This window comes from Camelus bactrianus, chromosome 33, assembly GCF_048773025.1.
Source record: "Camelus bactrianus isolate YW-2024 breed Bactrian camel chromosome 33, ASM4877302v1, whole genome shotgun sequence".
NCBI classification, from domain to species: domain Eukaryota; kingdom Metazoa; phylum Chordata; class Mammalia; order Artiodactyla; family Camelidae; genus Camelus; species Camelus bactrianus.
Window position 1 is genome coordinate 8,793,061 of NC_133571.1, and position 25,594 is coordinate 8,818,654.

The following is a 25,594-nucleotide window of genomic DNA, read 5'->3' on the forward strand; positions in this document are numbered from 1 at the left end:
AGGAATTCTTATGAAATCATAAATTTGTATGCTTGGAAACACTGTCATACTCCACTTTGGCTTGAAACTTATAAATTCTTCTACCCATCATATTCTTTTTTAAAAAACTACTTTTAAAGATTGATGTATAGTTGACTTACAAAGTTATACTAGTTTCAAGTGTAGAACATAGTGATTCAGTGTTTTTATAGATTACTCTATGATTAACTGATTTTTGACAAGGGTGCCAAGATAGTTCAATCAGGGAGAAACAGTCTTTTCAATAAATAGTGCTGGGAAAACAAGATACTCACATGCAAAAGAGTGTAATTGGACCCCTCTGTCACACCATATAAAAATTAACTCAAGGTGGATCAATGACCTAAATGCTTTAAAACCCTGGCAAAAACTTAAGTATAAATGTTTATGGCTTTGGATTAAGCAACAGTTTAATAGGTATAATGCATAAAACAAAAGCAACCAAAGGATAAATAGATAAGTTGGACTTTATCAAAACTAAAATCTTTTGTTCTTCAAAGGACAACTATCAAAGTGAAAAAATAACCCAAATAATGGGAGAAAATATTTGCAAATTATATTTCTGAGAAGGGCCTAGTATCCAGAATATACAAAGAACACTTACAACTCAACAATAAATAGACAAATATCCCAATTTTAAAATCTGAATACTTTCTCCAAAGTAGATATATAAATGGTAAAGAAGTATAATATGAATATGACGTAGCTTTCAAAAAAAGGTAAATAAGCACATGAAAAGACTCAACATTAATAGTCATTAGGAAAATGCAAATCAAAACTAGAAAGAGATACCACTGTGTAGAGATGCTACCTCACAGCCACTAGGGTCACATATGTCACTGAAGTTGGCATCTTGGAATTTAGCATAGCCATTAAAAGAAAACTTTGTTACGTATTACTGGAAATACCATGTTTTGTTTTGGTTTTATGTTATATTATGAATATTATACACATTTTACCCATCTTTCTTAGTGGAGATTACCATTAGGGGAAAACTGACCAGTTTGCACTCGAGAAAAATTAAAATTGAGAAAATGTTCCCCTTATATCTGGCTTCGAAAACATACACACTCTCACCATTCCATTGATTTTATTAATGCTCCCATAAATGAATAAAATTACATGACATTTTCTATATTTTAAATTGATCACTCATTAAAGACATATTTGAATTTAACACATTCATTATTCTTGTTTGAGGTATAGTTTATTTGGTATAACACAGAAAATAATGCCTTTATACCATGATCTTTCCCATCCTTGACTACTCAAGACCTGGTACATTCTTATTTTCTTGCCCTTCAAATGCTACTGGTGTTGTATCTAAATAAAAGTTTAGATTGGCTGTGTAACTGGCTGTGAACATGTTAAGCCAGGAGCCAAAAATCTAGGTCTAAGTAGTTACAAAAAGCCTAATTTGTTTCCTGAGACACACAGTTGAACACCACTGAGTGGACTGTTCCCCTCACCGAGTGACCCTCAATTCTCCGTTTTGGTCTGAAGGAGCGGGAGTGGAGTTGTACATCCGAGAACGTAAAGCCTTTGTTCACGTGTGTCAGAGTCCTGGCTTGGAACTGAACATAGAAGGATGCAGTGGCAGCAGAAGCAAGTGTTCCCGTAGCTTCCTTTCTAGAAGAGGAGTTTGCTGGTGAAGAAGACGAGCAGGAGCTGAATGGCATATCTGATGGGGCCGAGGAAGGCTGTGTTGGCCAAACTATTGGCTGTGGTTTGGGCTGTGGCTGAGGTTCGGGCTGAGGTTCGGGCTGTGGTACGGGGTGTGGGTTTGCTATGGTTGGTGGATGTGGTATGGTTTGTGAATATGGTATGTGGTGTGGGTTTGCTATAGTTTGTGGATATGGTATGGGTTCTGGCTGTGGTACGGGTTGTGGATGCCAGTTTAGGGGTTGTGGCTGGCGGTCTGCGGGGTGTGGATTTTGATTTGGGGGTTCTGGCTGCTGGTTTGTGGGTTCTGGCTGCCGGTTGGCGGGTTTTGGCTGCCGGTTTGTGGGTTGTGGCTGGTTTTGGAGCTGGGGTTGTGATTTGCTTCATTGTGGAGATCTTGGTCATGGATGTATTTTTCACTAGAAAAAAAAAAACAATGGCATCAGAACCTCTTTTGGGTGGCAGGTGCACACTGGAGAGAGGAGACTAATCTGATAGGATGCTGGAGCCAGAGTTCATGAGCAAAATTCAGTAAGCACTTCTCAAGGGCTCAGAGTGTGTAGAGGACGGGGAAACTAGGAGGGCACAGGATGTCAAGGAACGAAAAATAAGAAACAATCTACCCTTAAGCTCTGCACAGCCCTACAGGAGAAGGAACTTACACTGAATTTACATAACCACTGAGTTTGTTGTTAGGTGGGTAGTCTGCCCTCACATGTCCTCATGTTCTTAGTATTACATTGGATCAATCGGTGCAAACATGGTCCAGAGTGGTGCACTTTAATGCTTTTTCTTTTTTGGTCTTTGGTTTCTTTGCTCATTTCAAAGGTTGCGTGTAAAAGTCGTAAGAAATAGACAGCATCCAGACCCAAGGACGGCCACCTCTGCTTTAAAGTAAGTGGAAAGAGGCCCCGTCCAACCTGCGAATCTCTTTTTTGTGGTGTCTGAGAGACTGGTCATTTTCACATGCAGGGATCTGACCACATGTTAGCGTTTTGAGGTTGCCTGGCGGAGAAGCAGAGAAAGCCAAACCTGGGGGGTTGTCTGATCCTGGAAAACTAGAGCTTGGCCGTGACACCTCCAAGGGTCTGAGTGGACCACAGAGGGGACTATAAGGAAGAAGGCGGGAAATGTGCAGTGATTTGCTCCAGCCTGTGCACCCTGCCCCCCTGCAGGGCGCCTTCTAGCTCTGTGGCAGTATCTTATCTCGTGGAACATTTCCCCAGGGCAGGTGTTCCTCTAGGCCACCCCTGAGCCAAAAGTCTGAACACAGCCACTTTCTTTTTCTCTCTGTCTCTTTTTTTAAAATCTGGATTTTATTAGCATGGAGCTAAGGAGTTCTGACCAGAAACAAACTTTTTTTTTTCTTTCCTACCATTTATACCAGTGTCCCTTTTGAAAATGTCCCGGAGAAAGAAAATAATGTCTGTCTTTTCACAGAGGGGAGACCACCAAGGAAACACTTAAGGCGTTCACATAATAGTTTCATTAGGCATAATCACTTTAACATTTGTTGTTGAAAATCGATAAGCCTTTGACCACATTTGCAATGCCTGACTGACAGGAAATTGAGCCGCATACTAGATGTACTTCAGAGTTTGGGGGCTCGTGAGGAAGATCTATTATCTGGTCGTGGAGAAGACTGATGTTTCTTACTCTTGGTTAAAGCCTGTATTTAAACACTTCACACACACACACACACACACACACACACACACACACACACACACATACATGACTGTCTTTATAGTTTTCATGTCAGTCAAAGAAAAGTGGAAAAAAGTATAAGATGTGGACTTTGAGTCCTAGCTTTGCCATTTACTTTCTGTGTGGTCTTAAGCAAGTTACCAGTCTTTTCTGAACCTCAGTTCCTTGAATTTGTTTTAGCTCCCCAGAAAGAGGCAAGAGAGAAGCAAAGGGGCAGAGAAGGGAGACAAGGGACAAGGAGCCTCAGGATGGCTTGAAGTTGGGGACTGCAGCCTGGGAAAGGCCAGTGGGATTTCCTGGTGGTGGTGCTGGAGGCCAGAGGCTGCTCCGAGAACTAGTGAAATGATTGGTTTTCTGTGCTATCAACCCTTCTTTGTGCGAATCTCCCTTCTCATCCCATAAGCCCTTTGGTAACACCTGCTCCAGCGATGAAGGCTTTGTGTGAGTGGGAATTCTTTGTGGAAACCGAGGGAGCAGCCGACTCTCATAGCCACGTCTGTGTGGTGTTGACTGGAAACGGCTCCTGAGCCAGAGTCTGGAGTCAAGGTGACTGAGAGAATCAGAGTCCCCTCAGAACTGGCAGAAATGTTGGGGTGGGGAGGGGGATGGCTTTTGTTTTGCACAGGGCACAGGATAAGGGGCTGAGCTAATCTTATGCCGATCTCAAGGTGCTAGGAGCCTCAGCTGGTATCTGGGTGACACATGACTAGAAGACTCTGTTTTGCTAGGACACCCACAAAATAATTTTCCGGGCTGATTGATTTCACTGCCAGATACGGAAATAGGCTGCAGAGGAACTTACCTCTTCTCATCAGGTCCTGGGAAGAAAATGCAGCCACTTTTTGCGAATCGACAGTGAAGGTTCTGTGGAGGGCAAATAAATGAGAGAGAATGGTGAGGAATTCACAAGTTCATTTCACAGTTGCTGCCTTCCCAGCAGACCCCAGCCCCTTAATTCCTGTTGTGCCTACATTCTCTACAGCACAATTAGCAGATCATTAAGTCCTGGTCTGCTCTATATTGTCTTGACTAAGATCCTCCCTGATCTTTCTCCAGACAAGGTAATGTCCATCCCCCACCCTCACCCACGCCAGCACCCTGAACTCCCCACAGGCTGGTATACACCTCTGGTCTTCGTTCAGGTTAGTCTTTCTGATCGTAATAATCCGGCCCAGGGAACATCTGCCTACAGACTCATCAGTAACCTCTGGGAAGGCATTTCTCCCTATCATCATGAACCCAGACAGATCTCCATCAGACAGACATGCCCCTGTGCTGCATTGCTTTGCCATCAGCCTCTCCTCGCACTGGAGGACCAGCTCCTTGAGGGCAGGTTCTGTTGTCCACAATGCCTGACACGTAGTGTCACAGGTACTTAATGGTCATTAAACGAGCTGTGCAGCTTGGTGTGTTGTTCTCCTGTCAGTGGGCCCGTTCAGTCTGTTGTTCATTTAACAGTTCGTGAGTGCACGACATGCCAGTCACTGTGCTTGGCGCTAAGGGGACGCTGGTGAACACTGGCATGCTTCTTTCCTTGATGGCTCTTAAAGTCTCTTTAGAGAGGGAGATTTTAAACAAATAATCGACCAACAAGTTAAGTAACTGATCACCATTGTGATACGTGCTCTGATGGAGCAGTGGAAGTTATGAGAGTGAGCAAACAGGAAGCCGGGAGTTGATCTGGGAGTATAGAGAATTCTTTCTGAGGAGGTGATGTCTAACCTCAGTATTTATTTCTCTGTGGGCCTTGCCTCCCTACACCTCACTGTGAAGTTCTGTGGGCAGGAACCTCTTCATATGCCCTTTTGTGCCCTACCCCACAGATGGGGCTCTCCCATCCTGTATGCTGCTCCCCTCCAGGTGTCAGTCTTGTCATACATGGTAAACAAGCAGAGGAGCCAGTGCACCATCGTGGTGTGAGTGAGGAGGGGTCTGGAGACTGCCCTGTCAGTGGGAATGTGTGTTTCCATTGCAGATTGTCACTCTGTGGTCTTTTATCTGTTGTTGCGTGGAGTGTGGAGGCCTTAAGGAGGTGAGATGAAAGGAAAGTCATTGCCCTCATGAGTCCTGACTGGCTTCTAAGAGCCTGCTGTCATTGTGAGGCTGGATTGTAGCAGCTTCCTTTGGATTCCACTCTTGCACGTCTCTCTGTGGGCATAACAGTTCCTCCTTCAGAGCCAGCTAGGTTCCACCAGGCCCAGGGCGTGGCAGCAGAGGGTGGGGTGGCTTGACTGCATCATTGTCTCCACTGTCCCTAGACACCTGGTGGCTGCTCGTGTCTGGACACGGCCCCGATGGTCAGACCTGCCCTTTCAGTACAAAACGGCAGTCAAAGTGTAAGGATCTCTCAACATTTGGTTCCTACAGTGAATTTGATAACAAATCCCTAGCTGGGAGGGAAGTTTGCTGTTGTTGTTGTTAGCATGTAACATGAGCCCTCAGGTGGCCTCACCGCGGAATCTGAATGTGTCCATTTTGTGTAACACTAGGAAGCCAGTTTTATTACACAATCATCACACTTTCTGCCAGCAAGCCACTTCCAAAATGCATGTGTTTTAAAAACATGATTCTCCGTGTGGTGGTGAAACCAGGTCCACCTAAAAGTGAATTCCTCTGCCGAGTTTATGAGTAAACTCTCTGCTTAGAATGTTATCCTCTTTCTTATCCCCTGTTCCCCTGAGGATTGAGGAGCATCAAAGAAAAGGGGGAACTGAAACCAAGCAGGACCCTGCGGGGCCCTTCCTGGTACAAAAGCCCCTCTGTGTCTCCCCATTTCTTGTTTGTAGAAAAAAGCTTTAGTCTCCTAAGCTTTCCCTGAGTTCCAAAGAGTAGACTCAAGCAGTTACTAATGAGGGAAGTGAAGGAGTGCAGAAACAAAGGAAAAGTAGTCAAGAAATAACAGTTCCGTGATAAAACAGAGTTCTGGCTCCTCCTCAAGGGTTATAGATTACAATGTGACACAGATCTTTGAGTTGTTTTGCAGGAAGTAAGACCCAGGTGGAGGACAGTGACTACATGCTGAGCATAAGCACAAAGACCGCAGACTGGTTGGGATCAGAAGACTGATGATTACAATTCATGAAACATGTTCCTGTTACAACATCACCAACCAATCAGAAGAAAGTCATGGCCCCAGCAACCTCACCACAAATGTAGCCTTTAAAAGAGCTGCCCAGAAAGCTGATGGGAGCTTATGTCTTTTGAGCATGAGCTGCCCATTCTCCTTGCAGTAAATGCTGTACTTTCCTTCACCACAACCTGGTGTCAGTAAATTGAATTTGCTGCTCAGTGGGCAAGCGGATTCAAGTTTGACTTGGTAAAAATGGGGACCAAGAGCACCCCTCTCCCAGGTTCTTGGCCACAGGCAGTTTCTCTGCATCCTCAGCTTAGCAAGGGCTCCAGGAGGACTGCATGGAGAAGGCAGAGAGGGGAGCTCCAAGGTGGGCAGGTGTCTTCAGTGCCAGAGTGTTTTTATTCTTAATTGTTTGTCACTGCTATTTGCCTTTCCTCGTCTGAAGTATTGTCTGCCCCAGACTATCAGGAGTTAGTTGGGTTGTGGTGGGAAGGGGTAAAGAGAATTGGAAACAAACAGGGTGCCAGTGACAAGGATTCTCTGCTTGACCAAAGTTTACTTGGACTCTGGAACCTTCTCCTAGGCCCATCTGTGTACTTCCTTGGGAAATCCAGTTTTAGCCAGAATCCTGTTAAGGCAGTATAGCACAAACCTCCCACCCTTGATATCTGATCACTTTTATTTTCTGATTGAGTTTGTCATCCTCTACTTTGTGATCACCCTGGCCTGTCTTCAGCAAGAATCCTGTTAGGTCAGTTTGGCAAGAGTCCCCCTTACAGGGTTTGATGTTTCCTTTTAGTGCTTTTCTATCCATTGACACTCCTACCCTGTTCCCTGGCTATAAATCCCAGGTACCCATGTTGCATTCAGAATTGAGACTTGTTCTATACTGAGGTCTCTTGTCTTAATTGCAATAGTCCTGAATAAAATCTGTTTTTATTCATTCATTCACTCATCTTGCTTTAAGTACTGTCTGGCTCTGGTTTTATTTAACACCAGTTCTTTCTCTTGGTGCAGAGCATACCTGGTATGTGTGCGTGTGTGCACATGTATAGTGTACAAACTTCTACAGATAAAAGTAGAACAAAGAATGGGGAGGTGGAAAAGGAGTGCAGCTATTGAATCCTCCATGTCACATCGGGGTTGTATTATGAGTCCTCCAAAGTCAGTATAAAACTGCAGAAACCCAATATGAAAATTGTAAAAGCCCAAAGTAAATGATATATGGATAGGTTCTTACTGTAGCTGAACTGAAGATAGGTCCACGTCCCCAGGAGATACCCATTTTGCCTCAAACAATTTGCTGCGCGGGTTCTTCAGTTCGTACATGACACTGTTCGTACAATTCTTGTGTGCATCTTTCCAGAAGCCTACTGGTTGTGTCTTGTACAGTGCTCGCAGGATCACAGCTTCAGTGTTGTTCGTCACAGGCACTGATACTGGGAGGAATTGATAAGGAAACAATGAACCATCTGTGCCGTAAGACAAGAGATGAGGGTCATGAAATCAAAGTGAAGTGTGAAAAAAGAAAGTTACAAATATTATGTACATATAGTAAGGTCCCACTTTTATAAAAGAAGTTGCAGAAAATCTGGAAGGGAATAAATACATCAAGATATTATCTATGGTGATATCTTGGTAGTGGGATGATAAATGATTTTTATTTCCCCCCTAGCTGTTTTTGTGTGTGTCTATTTTCCAAGTTTCTCAAGTAAAAGGATGAGAAGGTGGACAAAAGAAGACCTATACTCTGCTTTGCTACATACATCTCAAGATGAGAGCTCTGCCCTTCTCTCAGGGGGAGTGGAGTGTGGGGAGAGATGGGGTCGATGCCTGTGAAAGGGTGAAGTGGACTCCCCTGGGAAGTGCTTAATGAAATAAGGGACCATTACTGCCAAGTCAAAGCCAAACCCATTGTTTTTTGTTTTTTTTTTTGGTCCCAGAAATGCTGATGTTCTTGGTCTCTGTTGTTGAGGCTGAGGGAAGAAGGAGGCAGGGCCTCTGAGCCCCAAAGGCACTAATCTAAGTACATGTCAAATAACCACTCAGGGTTCCCTGAACCCTCTAGTCTGATGACCTAGGTTAGTACGCGCTCACGGGGACCCCGCTGACACTTGTTAGTTCCACTGGTTACTTTCAGCATTCTAACGTGTAATGGGTAGGGGATTTCAAGAGAATATTCCAGTTTGTCCATTTCCTCCCTTAGAAGATCCTTTCTGAACAAATCTCTCAGTGCTCAGGTGGTAGTCTTTAGGGCCCTCTCAGCCACCCAAAACTCCTTCAAAGTCTTCTCCTTCCCAAAGCAAAGAAAACTGACTGTGTAGCAGAATAGGATCAGACAGTCCTGGATCTGAATTGTAGTTCTAACATTTAAGGACAGGTCACTTAGCCTCTGATCCTTGGTTTCTTTACTGTTCATCACTCACTCCCCAAATATTTACTGAGAGCCCACTTTGCACGAGGGTTATTTCTATGTCTGAGGATAACGACCTTATCCCTCACTGTATGAACATTAAGATACGTTATCTTGAAAGTTTCCTGGGAAGAGTAACGGGAAGTGTGTAAAGACTTGAATCTGGGTGGGTGTCAGATAAATCTCGATTGCTGTTTTTAGTATGAAACTTTTCTCTGTTCTGTTTGTTTGTTTTTGCCAGTCAAGGTATCTGAGCCAGATCCCCGGGGCCCTGACTTGCTCAGCCAGAACCTGGCATCTGTCCTGGATGTGTGCACGATGGTGAGGTGGATGGTGACAAGGGACGGTGTCATGCAGATAGTCATCAAACCTGTCAGCTCTCCCATGGGCATGCTCCTGCCTCTGTCCTGTGTTCTGTTCCCTGCTCCCTGGCTTACATGCTCTGTTCACTCCTCCTGGCCTCCACAGTCTCCTCCCTCCAGGCTGCAACCAGATCAGATTTCCCCAGCCAACACTTCCATCAGGACCCACAGCTGTCGAAAAGCTTCAAAGTGCCCGTGTATTTCAGAGCCTCTAAACATTTCTGGTTCTACATTCCTGCTTCTGTTCTGTCAGTTGCAGTACACATGGCTCTCATGAGCCTCATTACCCGGCGCACTCTGCTGTTCGCACCCCCACTCCAGGGGTGGCCGTCTTCTCTGGTTCTGCAGACGCACCTGGTTCGCCTGCCCCTGGCCTTTGCTCATGTCGGGGGCCCGTCTGGAATCCTTCCTTCCTTCTCATCACTTATCCCAGCCCCACTTACTCTCCAAGATCCCGCCTCTGGGCCAATTCAGCCCTCTTGCCCTCTCACTCCTGAATCATTGATTCATTTATTTATGTTTACTTGCGTTGAGGACTTAATTATGTTCTGGCTTGTACTATATGCTGTCATTTCATCTGTGTCAGTATCTGGCTATCCCCAGTGCTGGGCACCTGGAGGGCACTAAATCACTATTCATAAATTGATGTTAAAAAAAAAAAGATTTGTGCATCCGATATTGCATAGTGCCTTAAAGATGAGGGTTCAGGGAAAAGGGCAAGCAAGTTACATTTCTGTTGCCCATGGAAGTTAAGCAGCGGTGGCAGGCGCTTACCCGGGACAGTTGTATTAGGGATGCTACTGCATTACGAGTTTCTTTGACTGATACCAAGGCATACCCAGAGAACCTGTTCTAAGATATTGTCTTAGCTGCACTTTTGTCTTGGAAACTGCCAAGCCGTTTATACATGTTGCTTATACCAATGATAAGACAAATCCTGAAATTAAAAAAAAAATTCAACATTAAAATCAGGGGATATATTTGGGCTGTGTGGGCATTTACTCAGTCTCCGCAATAGTCCCAAGTCCCAGCCAGGTCCAATAATGACACTCTGCCAGGAAATCATGCAGCCTGTTGTGTAATTTCAGGTGTGCGATCAGGCCCTTCACATCTCCCAGGGCACAAGATTTTGAGTCTCAACTTAAATCCTTCCTGTAGCGAGTCAGTTTATCCCAGAGCGTTAGCACATTTCTTTCTGAGGTGAAATCAGATGAGGTTTCGGGGAGTGCATGGCACATAGCAGCCATTCAGTGAACCGTGGTCCTCTCCTCCTTCTGCTTCCTAAAACTCTGCTCCAGTCAACACCTCTGTAAATGCCGTGATTTCTCTTCTCATCTAGCATGGTCCCCTCAAAGGGTCTGGTGTGTTGGCTTTTGATTCTTCTTGTGTCTTCCTACTTTAAGGAGGCTCCACTGCCCCCCCCCATCTTCCCAATATAGGTTTCTTTCTCTTCCATTTCAGCCACAAAATCCATCACTTCATGATATGTTATCTTAAGTCAGAGGTCTGAGGTGTCTTTTGCATTAGTCCCTCAGACCACCCAGGTCCTTCCCTGTATACAACATCACACAAGATGGTCCTCATCTTGAATAGAAGGTTATCTTCCCTGTCCTGATTAGGAGAAGACCCACTGTCTGCAGGAGAGGGACGTAGGGAGCCCCATCCCAACTGAGACACTTAGTGACAGTCCCCGTGAGAAAATGGAAACCAGGACAAGCCAGGATGAGTGTGCGAAGGCAGGCCATAGCCACGCTTATGCTGAAGCCTGCAGTGTGTAGAGCATGGGTGTGGATGTCATTCTTATGTTCTCCGAGTTCTAAGACAAGCAGGGTAATATGGCAGACAAGAAGGTAGGCTCTGAAGCTGGGCAGCCTGGCTGGATAAAGCTGGACAAATCTTGGGTGTTTTTGAGGTTCAAATATTAGCTGCTAACTGCTAGTGACCTTGGGTAAATCTTTAACTTCCCTGTGCCTTAGTTCTTACCTGCAAAATGGGGCAGACAATAGCATTTGCCCTTGGATCAGCCCACAGCACAGTAAGACATCTTTGCTCTCATTACTGTAACTGAGAGGCAAATCGTGTCTTGGCTACGAGCAGGGTGTCTGAGGGCCTGGTCCATCACTCAAGTAGCTGTGACCTAGCGAGGTACTAACAGCTCTGCCTGTGTTTTCTCATCTACAAACTGGGAATGACAACATTATCTACCTTGAAGGTCGAGGGGGTCTCAATGCACTAGTCCCTGTAAACAGCCACATTAAATTTGTTATCATTAAGAAAGTCATTAGACAGCACTTGCCTTGACATGTAGGCTTGACTGATCCCAAAGGAATATTCATAAAATATTTCTAAGCACCTCAAAAAAGCACCAGATTAGGAACATAAGAGTAAGATCTGCGAGCCAGCCAGCTCTGCTGCTTACTAGCCGTGAGACCCCAGGAAAGCCATTTCACTTCTCTCAGCTTCAGGCTCATATGTGCGTTGGGAGAGTAATTCCCTCCCTGTCTAGCTCACCAGATTTTTCACCCATAGCCTAAATGTGAGCAGTGCCTCCTAATGTTGAGCAGTATACAGTCGTCCATGGTGGCACTGCTTATCAAGTGGATGGAAAAGAGCTGCCAACTGCGGTGCATTTATTATCCCTGAAAATAACACAGATGACCCCCACCGCTGCCCGACACAGGCTGTTGTAACCTTGTTTTGGAGAACGCCCAACTTATTGAAGTGAGACAACTTGCCGCAGTTGTGCCCTCGCTGGGACTCAGGTACACTGAGATCTGGGACATACTCAAGATCACACAGGGAACGTGCAGAGGCCGTCCCAGCCCACCCATTCTCTTCCATGTTCTCATCCTCCCTGTTTCTGTGTCCCATCTGGGTGAAAAACACGTGCTTTGCTTGTGTAGTTGAAAGCAGGGATGGAAGGGGGTACGCCCAGTATTCTGGCTTCCTCACCTCAGAGAACCAAGGACAGCAGAGAAGATGGCTTCTACTCACCTGTGTACATTGTGTCGTTTTCATAGATGTCTGGGTTGGCCTGGATTCCCCCATCAGCAGCACCGATGATCTTACTTAGTGTTACGCATTTGCCGATAGGATACTGACACTTGGCAGAAGGAAACAGCAGTCCGAGGCACAGAGACAGCACCAGGGGCAGCAGTGGGGAACCAAGGACTCCCATGGTCTTGGTCTGTTTGGAATCTGCTGGATCTGGGACTGGTTACGTTCTACGACTCACCTGTTTATATGCTCTGGGCTGGATCTTCTGGGTGACGTCATACAGGCAAATCTCCCTTCCACTCCTCCCTAAAATGAACTGGCTTCTGGAATTTGGCCTAAGTTATCGCTAGGAATGAATCTCCCTGTATCTGTCACCATGATCCTTTATCAGTTCCAGGTTGGCCCAGGACGGGGAATGTACTGTTCATGGACTTATTTTGCATCTTGGTCACCTCAGCGTTTGATATTTGAAGAAAGCCATGAGAAGGTTGAATGCCGGCAAAGTGAAATCCAGAGTTGAGTAATCATCTCATACCTGGCCTGCTTAGACTCTCCACTCTTTTCTCTGTGGGAAACTCAGGCATAAAAGTCCTTTTTCTCATGGAGCATTATGTATCCTTTTCCAGTTCTTCTTAATCGAACATGTCCCCTAACCCCGTTCATTTTGTGACTAGCACCAAACTGGAAAGATTGTGTTTCTGGATTTATATTTATTTCCTTGGAAAAAAATGTCTTTGATCCATCTTACTCCTGCCTGACACTTTCCTCTATAAACACCATAACACAAAGAAACTACTGTAAAATATCAGAAAGTGTATTTTTCATAACTCTTCTGTGATTTTAATCCACTCACTGCAGGAGAAAAGAGGAAAGAAGTATTCTATTTTCTGAATAGAAAGAAAACAAAATCATGTAGAATTGAATCAAAAGGATATTTATATATGTTCTTTAAGAGAAGCATTTATGTAATAGGTAGTAAGGACCTCCGAAGAAACATGTTTAAGAAAAACTGCTGGATGTGACTGAGCATGGTGAGCATGGTGACGTTCTATCTTGCCCTGTCCCCATCCCTGTCACCCACCTCTTCAAGCAGCTTTAGAAACCAACAACCTTGCAACTCTGGTAGCCTTGAAGACCAGCAAACTAGCAGCCAAAAGGGAAGGGACAGATCGTTTTGGAGCTCACCCCAAAGCCTCATTTCCAGACAGTTGTCACTATGTGACCTGTCCACAAATTGCTTTCAGAACTTGTTCTTTGCAAACAGAGTTATTGCTAGGGTATTTGTTGAAAATACTCAGTGAGGAGTTTTTAACAGTGCATCTGCCTGAAGCAGTGGTTGCAACTGGGACTAACAAAAAATGTAAAAGAAAACACTGGGGAATGAGAGCTTCGTTTGAGATTTGGAAAGCTCTGGAAAGCTCTGAGAAATTCCTGGGAATCTGAAAGGCCATGTACATGTACAGGGCTATACACATGCCCAGAAAAGACTTGAGAAGCCCTTATCTCTCATCTCTGGCTGACCTTGTGGAGCTATGCAAGTAAAAAATGTAGGCTAAGGCAGAGTTGAAAAATGCCTATGTGACCAGGGATAGCATGCCCCAGAATACACGCAGAGAGGAACGTGGCAAATGTTGGGAGACTTACTGATTCAAGGCATTTAGGAAATCTCTGATTATTCATTAGCTGGCCACTAAGCTAACTGAGCAGAGACTTCAGTGGCCACACATGATAAGGAATATTGACTTCACACAATTAATTCATAAAAGTTGCTGAACAGATAGCAGTAGCAGCAACAACAAGCAATAACAACAAGAGGAGACTATAGCCAACCCTGGGGGGAAGGGAATCTGGCGTGCAGAGTGATCACATTGTATTTTCAAAATTTTCAACACTCAATAAAAATTATAAGACATACAAGAAATAAGAAAGTATGGTCTGTGTACAGAAGAAAACTCCTGTTTGGTAGAAACTGTCCCAGAGGAACTCCAGATCTTGGACTTACTAGAAAAAACCATTATTTACTTACTAATAAAAAACTCAGTTATTATAAATATGCTCAAAAAACTAGAAGAAGCCATGCTTAAAAGATGAAAGGAAAGTATCAGAATGATGCCTCACTAAGTAAAGAATATCAGTAAAGAATCAGAAATGATAAAAAGAACCAAACAGCAAATTTGTAGTTGAAAACTATAAGTGAAATGAAAAGTTCACTAGAAGGACTTAAGAGACTTTAACAACAGATTTGAACTGGCAGAAGAAAGTATCAGTAAACTTGAAAATATTCAGTAAAGACACTGAGTAAGTGTAACAAAACAAGTGCAAGACTTGTATACTGAAAACTCCAACAAAGGACTCATAATATCCAAAATGATCTTGAAACAACAACAAAGCTGGAGGACTCACACTTACAAATTTTAAAACTTACTACAAAGCTGCTGTAATCAAGACAGCATGGAAAGATGGTGGAGTAGAAGGACAAGGAGCTCACCTCCTTTCATGGGCACACCAAGATTACAGCTATGTACAGAGTAATTATTGATGAGAAAGACTGAATGCTACCGGAAAAGATCTCCCACAACTAACGATATAAAGAAGAAACCACAAGGAGATGAGTTGGAGGGGAGGAGTCGTGAAGACCCTTGCCCCAGAGAGAATAACGACAATTGCAGATCTCCTCAAGGAGTGAGGGGTCTGAGCCACACATTGGGCTCCCCAGCCTGGAAGTCTTGCACTGGGAAGACAAGCCCTCAGAACATTTGGCTTTGAAGGCCAGCAGGGCTTACTGTCAGGAGAGCAAGAGGGCTAGGGGAAATAGAGACTCCACTCCGAAAGGGTGCACACAAAATCTCACATGCTCCAGGACCCAGGGCAGAAGCAGTGATTTGAAAGGAATGGGTCAGATCCACCCAGTGATCTTGGAGAGTCTCCTGGAGAGGCAGGAGGCAACTGGAGTCCGTTCTGGGGGCAGACACTGGCCGAAGCCATTTCTGGGAGCTTGCTGTGCTATATGGACACTGGTACTGGCCGACACCCTTGTGGAATCCTCCCTGTAGCTTGTTAATGCCAGGACCTGACTCTACCCAGCAGCCTTTTGCACCAATCCTGGGACACCTCAGGCCAGGCAACTACCTAGGTGGGGGCACAGCCCCACCTACCAGCAGGCAGGCTTCTTTAAGACCTTCAGAGCCCACAGCCATTCCTGGACAGGGCTGTGTCCACCAGAGGGTCCAGGACCTGGCCCTACAGGTCAGTGCACAGGCACTAACCTGGGAAGCCCAGGGCTCTGCAGCCAGAGATCTCAGGGCACAAGAAAGGACCCAAGTCAATAAAATGAGAAATGAAAAAGAAGTTACAACCAACACCACAGAAATACAAATGATCCCAAGAAATCACTACAAATAACCACATGCCAATAAAATGGGCAACCTAGAAGAAATGGACAAATTCCCAGAATGTAGAGTCTCCGAAGCTTGAACCAAGGTGAAATAGGAAACATGAACAGACAAATTACAAGTAATGAAATTGAATCAGGAATTAAAAAAAAAAACCAAAAAACTCCTAACAAAATAGTCCAAGACCAGATGGCTTCACAGGTGAATTCTACGAAACATTTGGAGAAGATTTCACACTTAGATCCTTCTTAAATGATTGCAAAAAATTGCAGAGAAATGAATGCTTCTGAATTCATTTGACAAGACCAGCATTACCCCGATACCAAAACCTGCTGACGATATCAAAGAAAAAGAGAAGTACTGGCCAATATCACTGATGAACATTGACGCAAAAAATCCTCAACAAAAGTTTAGGGAACCAGATGCAACAATACATTAGAAGGATCGCACACCATAGTGAAGTGGAATTCATTCCATGGATGCAAAGAGGATTCAATATCTGCAAATCAATCCATGTGATGCAGCACATTAAAAAACTGAGCTGTACACTGGAATGTGACACAACATTGTAAAATGACTATAACTCGATAAAAAAAAGTTTAAGAAAAATTGAAGAATAAAAATCATGTAATCATCTCAATAGGTATCAAAAACACTTAAAAAAAATTCAGCATCGATGTGTGATAAAAACTCTCCACAAAGTGGGTATGGAGGAATCATACTTTAACATAAGAAAGACCATGTATGAGAACTCCACAGCTAGTATCACACTGAATGGTGAAAAGCTGAAAGCACTTCCTCCAAGATCAGGAACAAGACAAGAATGTCCGTTCTCACCACTTTTATTCAGCATAGTATTGGAAGTCCTGGCCCCAGAAATCAGAGAAGAAAAAGAAATTCAAATCAGAAGGGAAGAAGTAATACTCACTATGTATAATATGTTTGCCAATAACGTGATACTATACATAAAAAATCCTAAAGACATCACCAGAAGACTACCAGAGCTCATCAATGAATTAAGCAAAGTTGCAGGATACAAAATTAATATACAGAAATCTGTTGCATTTCTATACACTAACAATGAAGTATCAGAGAGAGAAATTAAGAAAACAATCCCATTCATAATCACATCAAAAAGAATAAAATACCTGGGAATAAAATAACTAAGTAAGTAAAAGACCTGTACTCAGAAAACTATAAGACATTGATGAAATAATTGATTTAAAAAAATGGAAAATTGATAAAAATGCAAGTTCAGAAAAAACAGCAACTCAATGAAAAAATGTGCAGAGGAACTGAATGGGCATTTTCCCAAAGAAGACATAGAGATGTCTGACAGGCAAATGAAAAGATGCTCAACATTACTGATCAGAGAAATTCAAATCAAAAGCACAATGAGATATCACCTCACACCTGGCAGAATGGCTGTCATCAAAATGACCACAAATAACATATGTTAATGAGGATGTGGAGATAAGGGAACTCTTGTACACTGTTGACAGAAATGTAAGTTGGCATAGCCGCAGTGGAAAACAGTATGAAAGTTTCTTAAAAAACTGAAAATAGAACTACCATATGACCCAGGAATTCCACTCCTGGGTATATGTCCAAAAAGCCCCAAAACACTAGTTTGAAAAGATACATACACCCCAATGTTCATAGCAGAATTATTTACAATAGCCAAGACTCTGAAGCAACCTAAGTGTCAATCAACATATGAACTGATAAAGAAGATGTGGTGTATATACACAATGGAATACTACTCAGCCATAAAAAGGATGAAATTTTGCCATTTGCAACAACATCATGGACCTCATTATGCTTAGTGAAATAAGTCAGAGAAAGACAAACACTATATGTTATCACTTATATGCAGAACCTGAAAAAAAACCCCAAATGAATGAGTATAGCAGACTCACAGATATAGAGAATAAAGTAGTAGTTATCAGTGGGGAGAGGGGGAGGGGAGGGGCACGATAGGGGTAAGGGATTAAGAGGTACAAACTACTATGTATAAAATAAATAAGCTACAGGGATATACTATATAGCATAGAGAATAAACCAATAGTTTATAATAACTTTAAATGGAGTATAATGTAAAAAAACTGTGAATCACTATGTTGTACACCTGAAACTAATTGTAAATCGACTATACCTTAATTTAAAAAAAAGATATTGTGGTACTGCCATGAAGATAGACATGTAGATCAATGAAACAGAGCTGCAAGGCCAGAAATAAACTGATCTATTTATGATCAACTTTTTTTTTGTTATTTAAAGATAAATTTTATTACGTAAAGATTAAACCTCTGTTGCAAGGAGATTCATATCAGATTAAACAAATTTTTCCAATGACTCTGAAGAAATGAAGTTTTCTGAACATATCTTCTAGAGTGTTTTTGATTCAGGTTGCTACAAAAGGGAGTGAAATTTATTTTGAATGCTAGAATTAAAACAATTTGCTACTATATTGGTCCAATGACTCCTTTTATGAAATTAGGAATTCTTACGAAATCATAAATTTGCATGCTTGGAAACACCCTCATACTCCACTTTGGCTTGAAACTTATAACTTCTTCTACCCATCATATATTCTTCTGAAAAATACTATTTAAAAATTGATGTATAATTGACTTTCTAGTTATACTAGTAAGTTATACTAGTTTCAAGTGTACAACATAGTGATTCAGTGTTTTTATAGATTACTCTATGATCAACTGATTTTTGACAAGGGTGCTAAGATAGTTCAATCAGGGAGAAACAGTCTTTTCAACAAATGGTGCTGGGAAAACAGGATACTCACATGTAAAAGAGTGTAATTGAACCCCTCTGTCACACCAAATAAAAATTAACTCAAGGTGGACCAATGACCTAAATGCTTTAAAACCCTAGCAAAAACTTAAGTATAAATGTTTATGGCTTTGGATTAAGCAACAGTTTAATAGGTATAATGCATAAAACAAAAGCAACCAAAGGATAAATAGATAAGTTGGACTTTATCAAAACTAAAATCTTTTGTTCTTCAAAGGACAACTATCAAAGTGAAAAAATAACCCAAATAATGGGAGAAAATATTTGCAAATTATATTTCTGAGAAGGGCCTAGTATCCAGAATATACAAAGAACACTTACAACTCAACAATAAATGGTAAAGAAGTATAATATGAATATGACGTAGCTTTCAAAAAATGGTAAAGAAGTACATGAAAAGACTCAAAATTATTAGTCATTAGGAAAATGCAAATCAAAACTACAAAGTGATATCACTGTGTAGAGATGCTACCTCACGGCCGCTTGGGTGGCTGAGATCAGAATGCAAGATGATAGCAAGTGTTGTCCAGGATACGGAGAATCTGGAATCTTGTGCATTGCAGGTGGGAATGTAAAAGAATGCTGCCACTTTGGATAACAGTTTGGCATTTCTTAAAAAATTTAAACAGCGTTGCTCTTATATGACCTAGCAGCTCCACTTCTAGGTATATACTCAAGATAATTGAAGACATTATCTACACAAAAATGTACACATAAATGTTTATAGGAGCCTTATTTGTAATAGGCAACATATGTGGGAACATTCCAAATGTCCATCAACTCATGAAGGAGTTAAAAAATGTGATATATCCATACAACGGGATATTATTCAACTATAAAAAGGTACCAATAGATGCAACAACATGGGTGAACCTTGAGAACATTATGCTAAGTGAGAGAAGCCAGGCACAAAAGATACATACTGTATGATTTCATTTACATGAAATATCCAGAATAGGCAGATGCATAGAGATAGAAAGTGATTACCAGGGACCTGGGGGACAAGGAGGATGGAAAGTGTCTGCTAATCGGCTTGGAGTTTCTCCTCAGGTTGATGAAAATATTCTGGAATTACATAATGGTGATAGTCTCCTAATCTTGAGAGTATGCTAAAAATCACTGCATTGAATTTTATGGTATGTGAATTACATCTCAGAAAAAATTTAAATTTATGTAATATTCTGTGTAGGCAAGTTGGGCTAGTAGAAAGAATGGAGCAGAACATGAGTATTTAGATCCTGTTTAGAATCTTACATGCTTTTACGTGTATTAAACAGGGAGTATATGTAAACTGTTTTGGGGATGGGGGGGTCTGGTACATAGTAGGCATATTACAGATGTTACTTTGTTTCTTTCTTTCCTCCTTCCCTCCCTCCCTCCTTCCTTCTCTTCCTTGCTTCCTTCCTTCATACCAGACCAAGGCAGTGGATCAGGAGAAAAAACAATACAGGAGTCCTGCAAATGACATGGAGACAATAGTCCAAACCTCCCTATGAATCAAGGGCAGAAGATCGGGGGAATGGGGAACAACTCAGAGGGGAAAACTCTGATTTAAGCAGAATTCTCCCATTCATTCATTGCAATGTGGTGCTCAGCCCAAGAAAGGGACTGTAGGAAGCCATCAACATTGTCTCTGGGGAGGAGGGAGGTGTCTGCTGGCTAACAGAGACAGCTGTTGATAAAACAAAGTTGTTCTTTGATTTCAGCCAGAAAGGACTTGATTTTTCTTGAGGACAGGGACTACAAGAAAACTAGTTTTTTTTTTTTTTTTTTTTTAAATACACATGTTTGGGCTTCCTTCTCCTCTACCCCTTTCTCTGTAATTTTGAACTCTGGTTCCTGGCAATGCACACTTTTAAAGAGCTCCATAGGTTTCTAGAACTGTGCTTTTTAAACTTTAATGTGCGTTCAAATCACCCGGAGCATCTTGCTAACGTGCAGTTTCTGATTCAGGGGGTCTGGGGTGGTGCCAGAGATTCCTCATTTCTAACAGTCTCCCAGGTAACCGCCAAGATGCTAGAACCTTGAAGAGCAAAGGTTTAGTAGCCCATGTGTGTAAAACAGGTGGGAACTGAACTCCAGGCTAATTGTTAAAGATGGAGAAGCTGGGTTCTAGGACTCTACTGTGCACCCCAAACTTGCCAGTCTGTTAGAGCGTATCTGCTGAAACTCTTCATGCTGTAGAGAGCCCAAGCCTCGCTGGCCTCTCTGGGAAGGAGAGCTGTCAGAGTGGAGAGGGCAGCTGCTCTTCCAAGGTCCACGTCTAAGGGGAGGTTCCCTGAAATTCACTAAAAGTGACCACTGGTGACTGCAAGGATCCTCAGCCTGAAGGGCCTTGGGGTTTCTGACCCAGTCTCCTGGGTGTGTCCCAGGTGTCTGGGATGCACCACGGCCAACACAGGGAATGAGTGCCGGCTTCAGACTCACAGAGGCCTCCGTTTGGATCCTGCCCTTCGTGTTTTAACCTGGGACTGGACTTGTCTGAGCTACAGTTCTCTTTGTCATATAATGGAGGAAATAATGCTAACCTTGCAGGGGTGTGTGAAGGTTTAATAGAATGCGGGCCATGTCAGTGCTCTGGAAGTGACGATTCTTAGTCACTGAAGGCAGATCACGTTGCAAATCGAAGAGTAAGGGCCACCAGGGAGAGGGAATGACCCAGAGGGTGTTACTCTCATTTGTTTGCTCCCAGGGGACACTTAAGTCAACTCGTGTTGATTTAGGGACTGACTGGGTGTACCCTTTGGCTCTTTGGTTCAGGGTGGTGGATGCTATGCTTTCGAGAATCCTGTAATGTGGGTCTTTATGCTTTAGAGGATAATCTAGCGGTCAGCTCTTTCAAAGATGCAGACCACCCTTCTCATTCCCTGAGGCATGTACATTTTCAGAGAGATGACACACTATTATGTATGTATTAAGAATTTTCCAGCTGAACTGGCCCTAATAGATCATTTTAATTGAACACCCTCATTGACGTCTGAGAAGACTGAACACAAAAAGATTAAACTTGCTTAAGGCTATGGATCCACTTAGTGGCAAATCAGGGTTGGGACACCACCCCCCTGGCCCCCGCCACCTCCCTCCTCCTGGCTGGGCGTTTTCCCCATGGTACTGCCCTCCTATCTAGTCAATACATGCTTGCGCCTACTTAGCGTTTTAGATTCAGGTGGGTCAAAGTCAAGGTATATGTTTCAATTTTAATATGCCTTGTGTGTCCATTCGGGATGCCTGCCCAGTCTATTTGGGTTTTATAGAATTTGGAGAGAAGTTTGCTATTGCAAGAGTTAATGGTTGTATCTTTGCTCAAGACTTTTTGTTGGTCACATCTGTGGCTTTAATCCTAAATTGTGTGTCCAGAGCCCATTTGGGTTGGCACAGTGCTTCCCCCACATGGCCTCATTGGGATCCTTGGTCAGTGAACGAGGACTAGGGGACACTGAGTAACCTGCTCAAGGTCACACGGCTTTAGGGGAACGTAATCCCTGCCTTAGAGTCAGTTGTTGCCAAACTCCAGGCTGATGACAGTCTTGATCAGTGTTCACTTGTCTTCATGGAATGAGAGAAATGAGAGCAGAATGGTGAGATTTTAAAATACAAAAATGTACTCAATTTAAAGGCCTGATTTTTATTCTACCATTACAGCTTTTTGAAATATTGTTGTTAAAATGTCCTTTCTTTTATGAAATTATGGTCCTTGTAGATTATAGATAGGAGATGCCCCTGCCACTCATCTGTTTAGTTTTTAAAATGTCCTTATTTGGCAAAAGAAGGATAAACTGGCCTTATTTGGAAAAATTGGCACCTATCTGCATCCCTAAAATCCAAAGCCTGGAAACCAGGATTTTATGAAGATTTGCTTTGCATCGTAACTTCCAAAAATGCCTCGTGTTACTATGGCAAGAAGCAGGGATTGCTGGCATTTAAGAGCTGGAAAGCGATCTCACGGTGAGTGTTCAAAGACCCCTTTCTCATTGAGTAGGAGGTGAAGTTCCTCTTTCCAACGTTAGTATCCATAGCTCACCCCTCATTGGAAATTGATTTTATTCATTTTTTTAGGCAGAAATAAAAGTGTTGAGGGCACTTTGTGGTCTGGGTTGGTGGGTAAAGAAGTGAAACAAAACAAGAAGAGAAGTCTGGTCTCAGGGCTCCCCATCCCCCAGACAAAAGAGGGACTAGATACGGCACCCCCAGCAGAGGGAGGAGGAAGGTTTGGACATCCTTTTCATGTGGCCGCCCAATGTGGGTTTGAAACCATGCCCCAAGCATTAACAGAAACTGGTGACTAACAGAAACTCTCGAGCTTATCTCACAGAATGGCAGGTAAGGAATGGCTTATTTAAAAAAAAAGAAAAAGAAAAAGAAAAGAAAAAAAAAACAGCCCCTCGGCTAGTAGTCTGCACTCCCTGAGCAAGCACAAACTCACTCTAAATATTTTGTTTCAAATCGCCTGCCTTTGAAGTTTCACGTAGCCTAGAACTTGGAGTTAGCCCTTGTACAATTCGAGCCAACTAAGACCAGCTGGGACCACTAAACCTGGACCCGGGCAGAACACTGATGACCTCACATTTTCCCTACCCCCAATCACCTTTTCTCACACCTAAGACCACACTGCTTCTTTATCCCATAAATATCTCAAGGCCCTCGCCTTTGGGGAAGTGGATCTGAGATTCGTTCTCCCATCTCATTTAGCTTCCTCGTGAATAAACCCCTTCTCTGCTCCTAACCTCAGTGTCTCCGCGGTTGGTTTGTAACAGGTTCCTCCCTGGACAGGGGAGAAGTCTTTGCCCGAGAGGAGGTGCACTGCAGGGTGCCGGAGGAAGTTTAGCAAGCCCAGGTCAATTACCTCTGGACACAAATGGCTCTCTCCTTCATTCCTGTTAGCTTGCACTTTGAAATTTCTTTGGAGGGTGAGCATTTACCAAGAAATTCAAATGCATTGTTCCTACTGTTTAACCAGACAGCTCCATAGTGACAAAATACAGGATGGTTTAATCAATGGGGCACGATCTGGAACTCCCAGGATGAGCCATGGCTCAGTGTGGTGTCTAGTGAGAAAGTGATGGAGATGGCTCTCCAGAGGGAAATATGCCACTTATGGGAATTCCCTTACATCCAGTTCTTTAAAAGAGCATTGATTTTTCTAAGATCCTACCTTATTCATGTAAGATTTATGGTAGCTTACAGAAATACAAAATTTTAAAAGTAAGAAATTAAGGATCTAAGGATAATGAGAGTAGAAAGAATAAGACAACATGGGGCAGGTAGGGTTCGTCATTTCAGAAATGTTGACTCTCTGTCTCGCTGGGTTTGGTGCTGTTGTAGGCACTGAGAGAAGACAAAACTGCTCCAGGGGAGTTTACGATATGCAGTGACGCACAACAAGGCTCTTGAAACACAGCCCTGAATCCAGCCCATACCTTTCCCTTTTCAGTATCAATCCATTAGCTGAGTCACAGGAACATCCTTTAATTCATTTAATTCTCTTAGATGCTACGAACTTCTGCCATTAATTGTGAACTGTGGTTTTTCCTTTTGTGTGGATTTGATACTATGTAGGAGCATTTCAAATATTAGTACTGTACACTGTAGCATCTTATCTTTCCTAAAAACAAAACAAATGACAGTATCTACTCTTCTGAAAGCAAATAGACTTTATTTCTAGCCTTGTGTACAAGTGCAACTTTGCCATTTATGTGATTTGTTACTGATACACTAATTTCAGAATATTTATAACACTATTTCCTGAAGCTTTGAGAAACAAAGACTTAGGAAATTAAAGTCTTATTCTATGAACATGTCTTCTAGTTGAGAATTACCACTTCAAAGAGACTTTAAAAATGTAAAGGCTATTAAATAATCATTGAAATTAAAACATAAAATCAAAGGGGGAAGGTAGAGCTCAGTGGTAGTTAGGCACAATGTCCTGAGTTCAATCCCCAATATCTCCATAAAGAAAGAAAGAAAGAAACCTAATTATCTCCCCCCCAAAATTTTTTAAAAAATAAAATAAAATCTAAAAATTCTAATGGAATTTGTGAATCCAAAGGATGCAACAGATGCCATCTGGAGATACACTGATTTGTTTAACTTATTTATAATGTATTGATTATTAATGATTAACATAATATGACATTTTAAGAACTGATACAAGTATCATTGCTATTTCATTATTTGGTATCAATAAAATTATGTGAAAAATAATCTATTACCTTTATCATGAATGAAATTTTGAATACTTACAATATATCCTCTCAAGCCAAAGATTCTGATCTGGTTGGTGTGCAGCACGGACCAGACATCAGCATTTGGAAATCCCTGCAGGTCTTCTCACGAGCAGTCAGCGTTGAGAAGAGCTGTGTTGGATGGTGTGGGGAAAGTAAAAATAAATCAGCGTGAGTGATGTTCTCAAGGGCCTGGTGACAAGTGAGGACAGGGAAAGGGGTGACTATTTTTAAGTCCACTTGAGCTAAACCTCGCTAGATTGTTGCTTTCCATCTGTTTTATTTAATCTTCACAGCAATCCCATGAGCTAGGAACCATCACTCCCTTCTTACAAGAATTGAAACCCAATGATGTCAAGCAAATTTCCTAGAAGCTAGTAAGTAAAGGAGCTGAGATTTAAAAACATGTATGTCCAGCTTGTTACAAAAAAATGATTGGGGGTTACAAGCTGGGATTTAAACCCAGGCCTTTCCTTCTTGGCCTTGGGTTCCCACCCATTTGACGTCCCACTACAGAAGATTCAACGAGCAGAAAGCGATTTGGTTTAGGCGTAACGGGAACATTATCTCAATCTTCTGGAACTGGTGCTCTGGGGTTTTTGTTTCATAAGCACGTCTCAGGAATTCTCATATTTATTAACTGTGAGCAATAAGAGTGCTGTTTTATTGTAGGTGGAAATAAGCTTTCTTGCTGTTTTACTCGGAGGGAATAAGGGCTATCACTCTGATTTGTTTGTTCTGAGAAAAAGTTCCCAGTTGGGGGTGATTTTGCCATCCAAGGGGGTATTTGGCAAAGTCTGGAGTCATTTTTGTTGTCAAAACTAGCGGAGAGGGTGCTACTAGTGAGCAGTGGAGGCCAGGGGTGCTACAAAACGTTCTACATTGCACAGGGGAGCCCCCACGGCCAAGAAGTACCCAGTCCCAAATGTCAATATTTC

At 42.6% G+C, this 25,594-nt stretch overlaps 1 protein-coding gene across 2 annotated transcripts; it reads right to left on the bottom strand.

The window, feature by feature from the left end:
• Positions 1 to 1,091: 1,091 nt before the first annotated feature.
• LOC141575823 (placenta-expressed transcript 1 protein-like) lies at positions 1,092 to 24,799 on the bottom strand. 2 transcript variants are annotated; one of them, XR_012503726.1, is made up of 4 exons: positions 24,676 to 24,799; positions 7,701 to 7,899; positions 4,190 to 4,251; positions 1,092 to 2,099 (listed from the first exon to the last, which is right to left on the bottom strand). XR_012503726.1 is itself a non-coding variant. In XM_074356811.1 (4 exons), the coding sequence occupies exons 1-4, from the start codon at positions 12,411 to 12,413 to the stop codon at positions 1,648 to 1,650; spliced, it is 897 nt and encodes a 298-aa protein (XP_074212912.1). In that variant the 5' UTR covers positions 12,414 to 21,473; the 3' UTR covers positions 1,092 to 1,647. The 2 variants fall into 2 exon arrangements, 1 of the variants encoding a protein (XP_074212912.1); XM_074356811.1 differs by lacking the exon at positions 24,676 to 24,799 and adding an exon at positions 12,230 to 21,473.
• Positions 24,800 to 25,594: the final 795 nt, after the last annotated feature.

What these genes read in the sequence shown, in the direction of transcription:
- LOC141575823 (XM_074356811.1), bottom strand. Translation starts at nt 12,413, where the DNA reads ATGGGAGTCCTTGGTTCCCCACTGCTGCCCCTGGTGCTGTCTCTGTGC. An exon ending in AAACGACACAATGTACACAG is followed by an intron (nt 7,900 to 12,229) that starts GTGAGTAGAAGC and finishes AATTCCTCCCAG; the next exon opens with TATCAGTGCCTGTGACGAAC. An exon ending in CTATCTTCAGTTCAGCTACA is followed by an intron (nt 4,252 to 7,700) that starts GTAAGAACCTAT and finishes TGCCCTCCACAG; the next exon opens with AACCTTCACTGTCGATTCGC.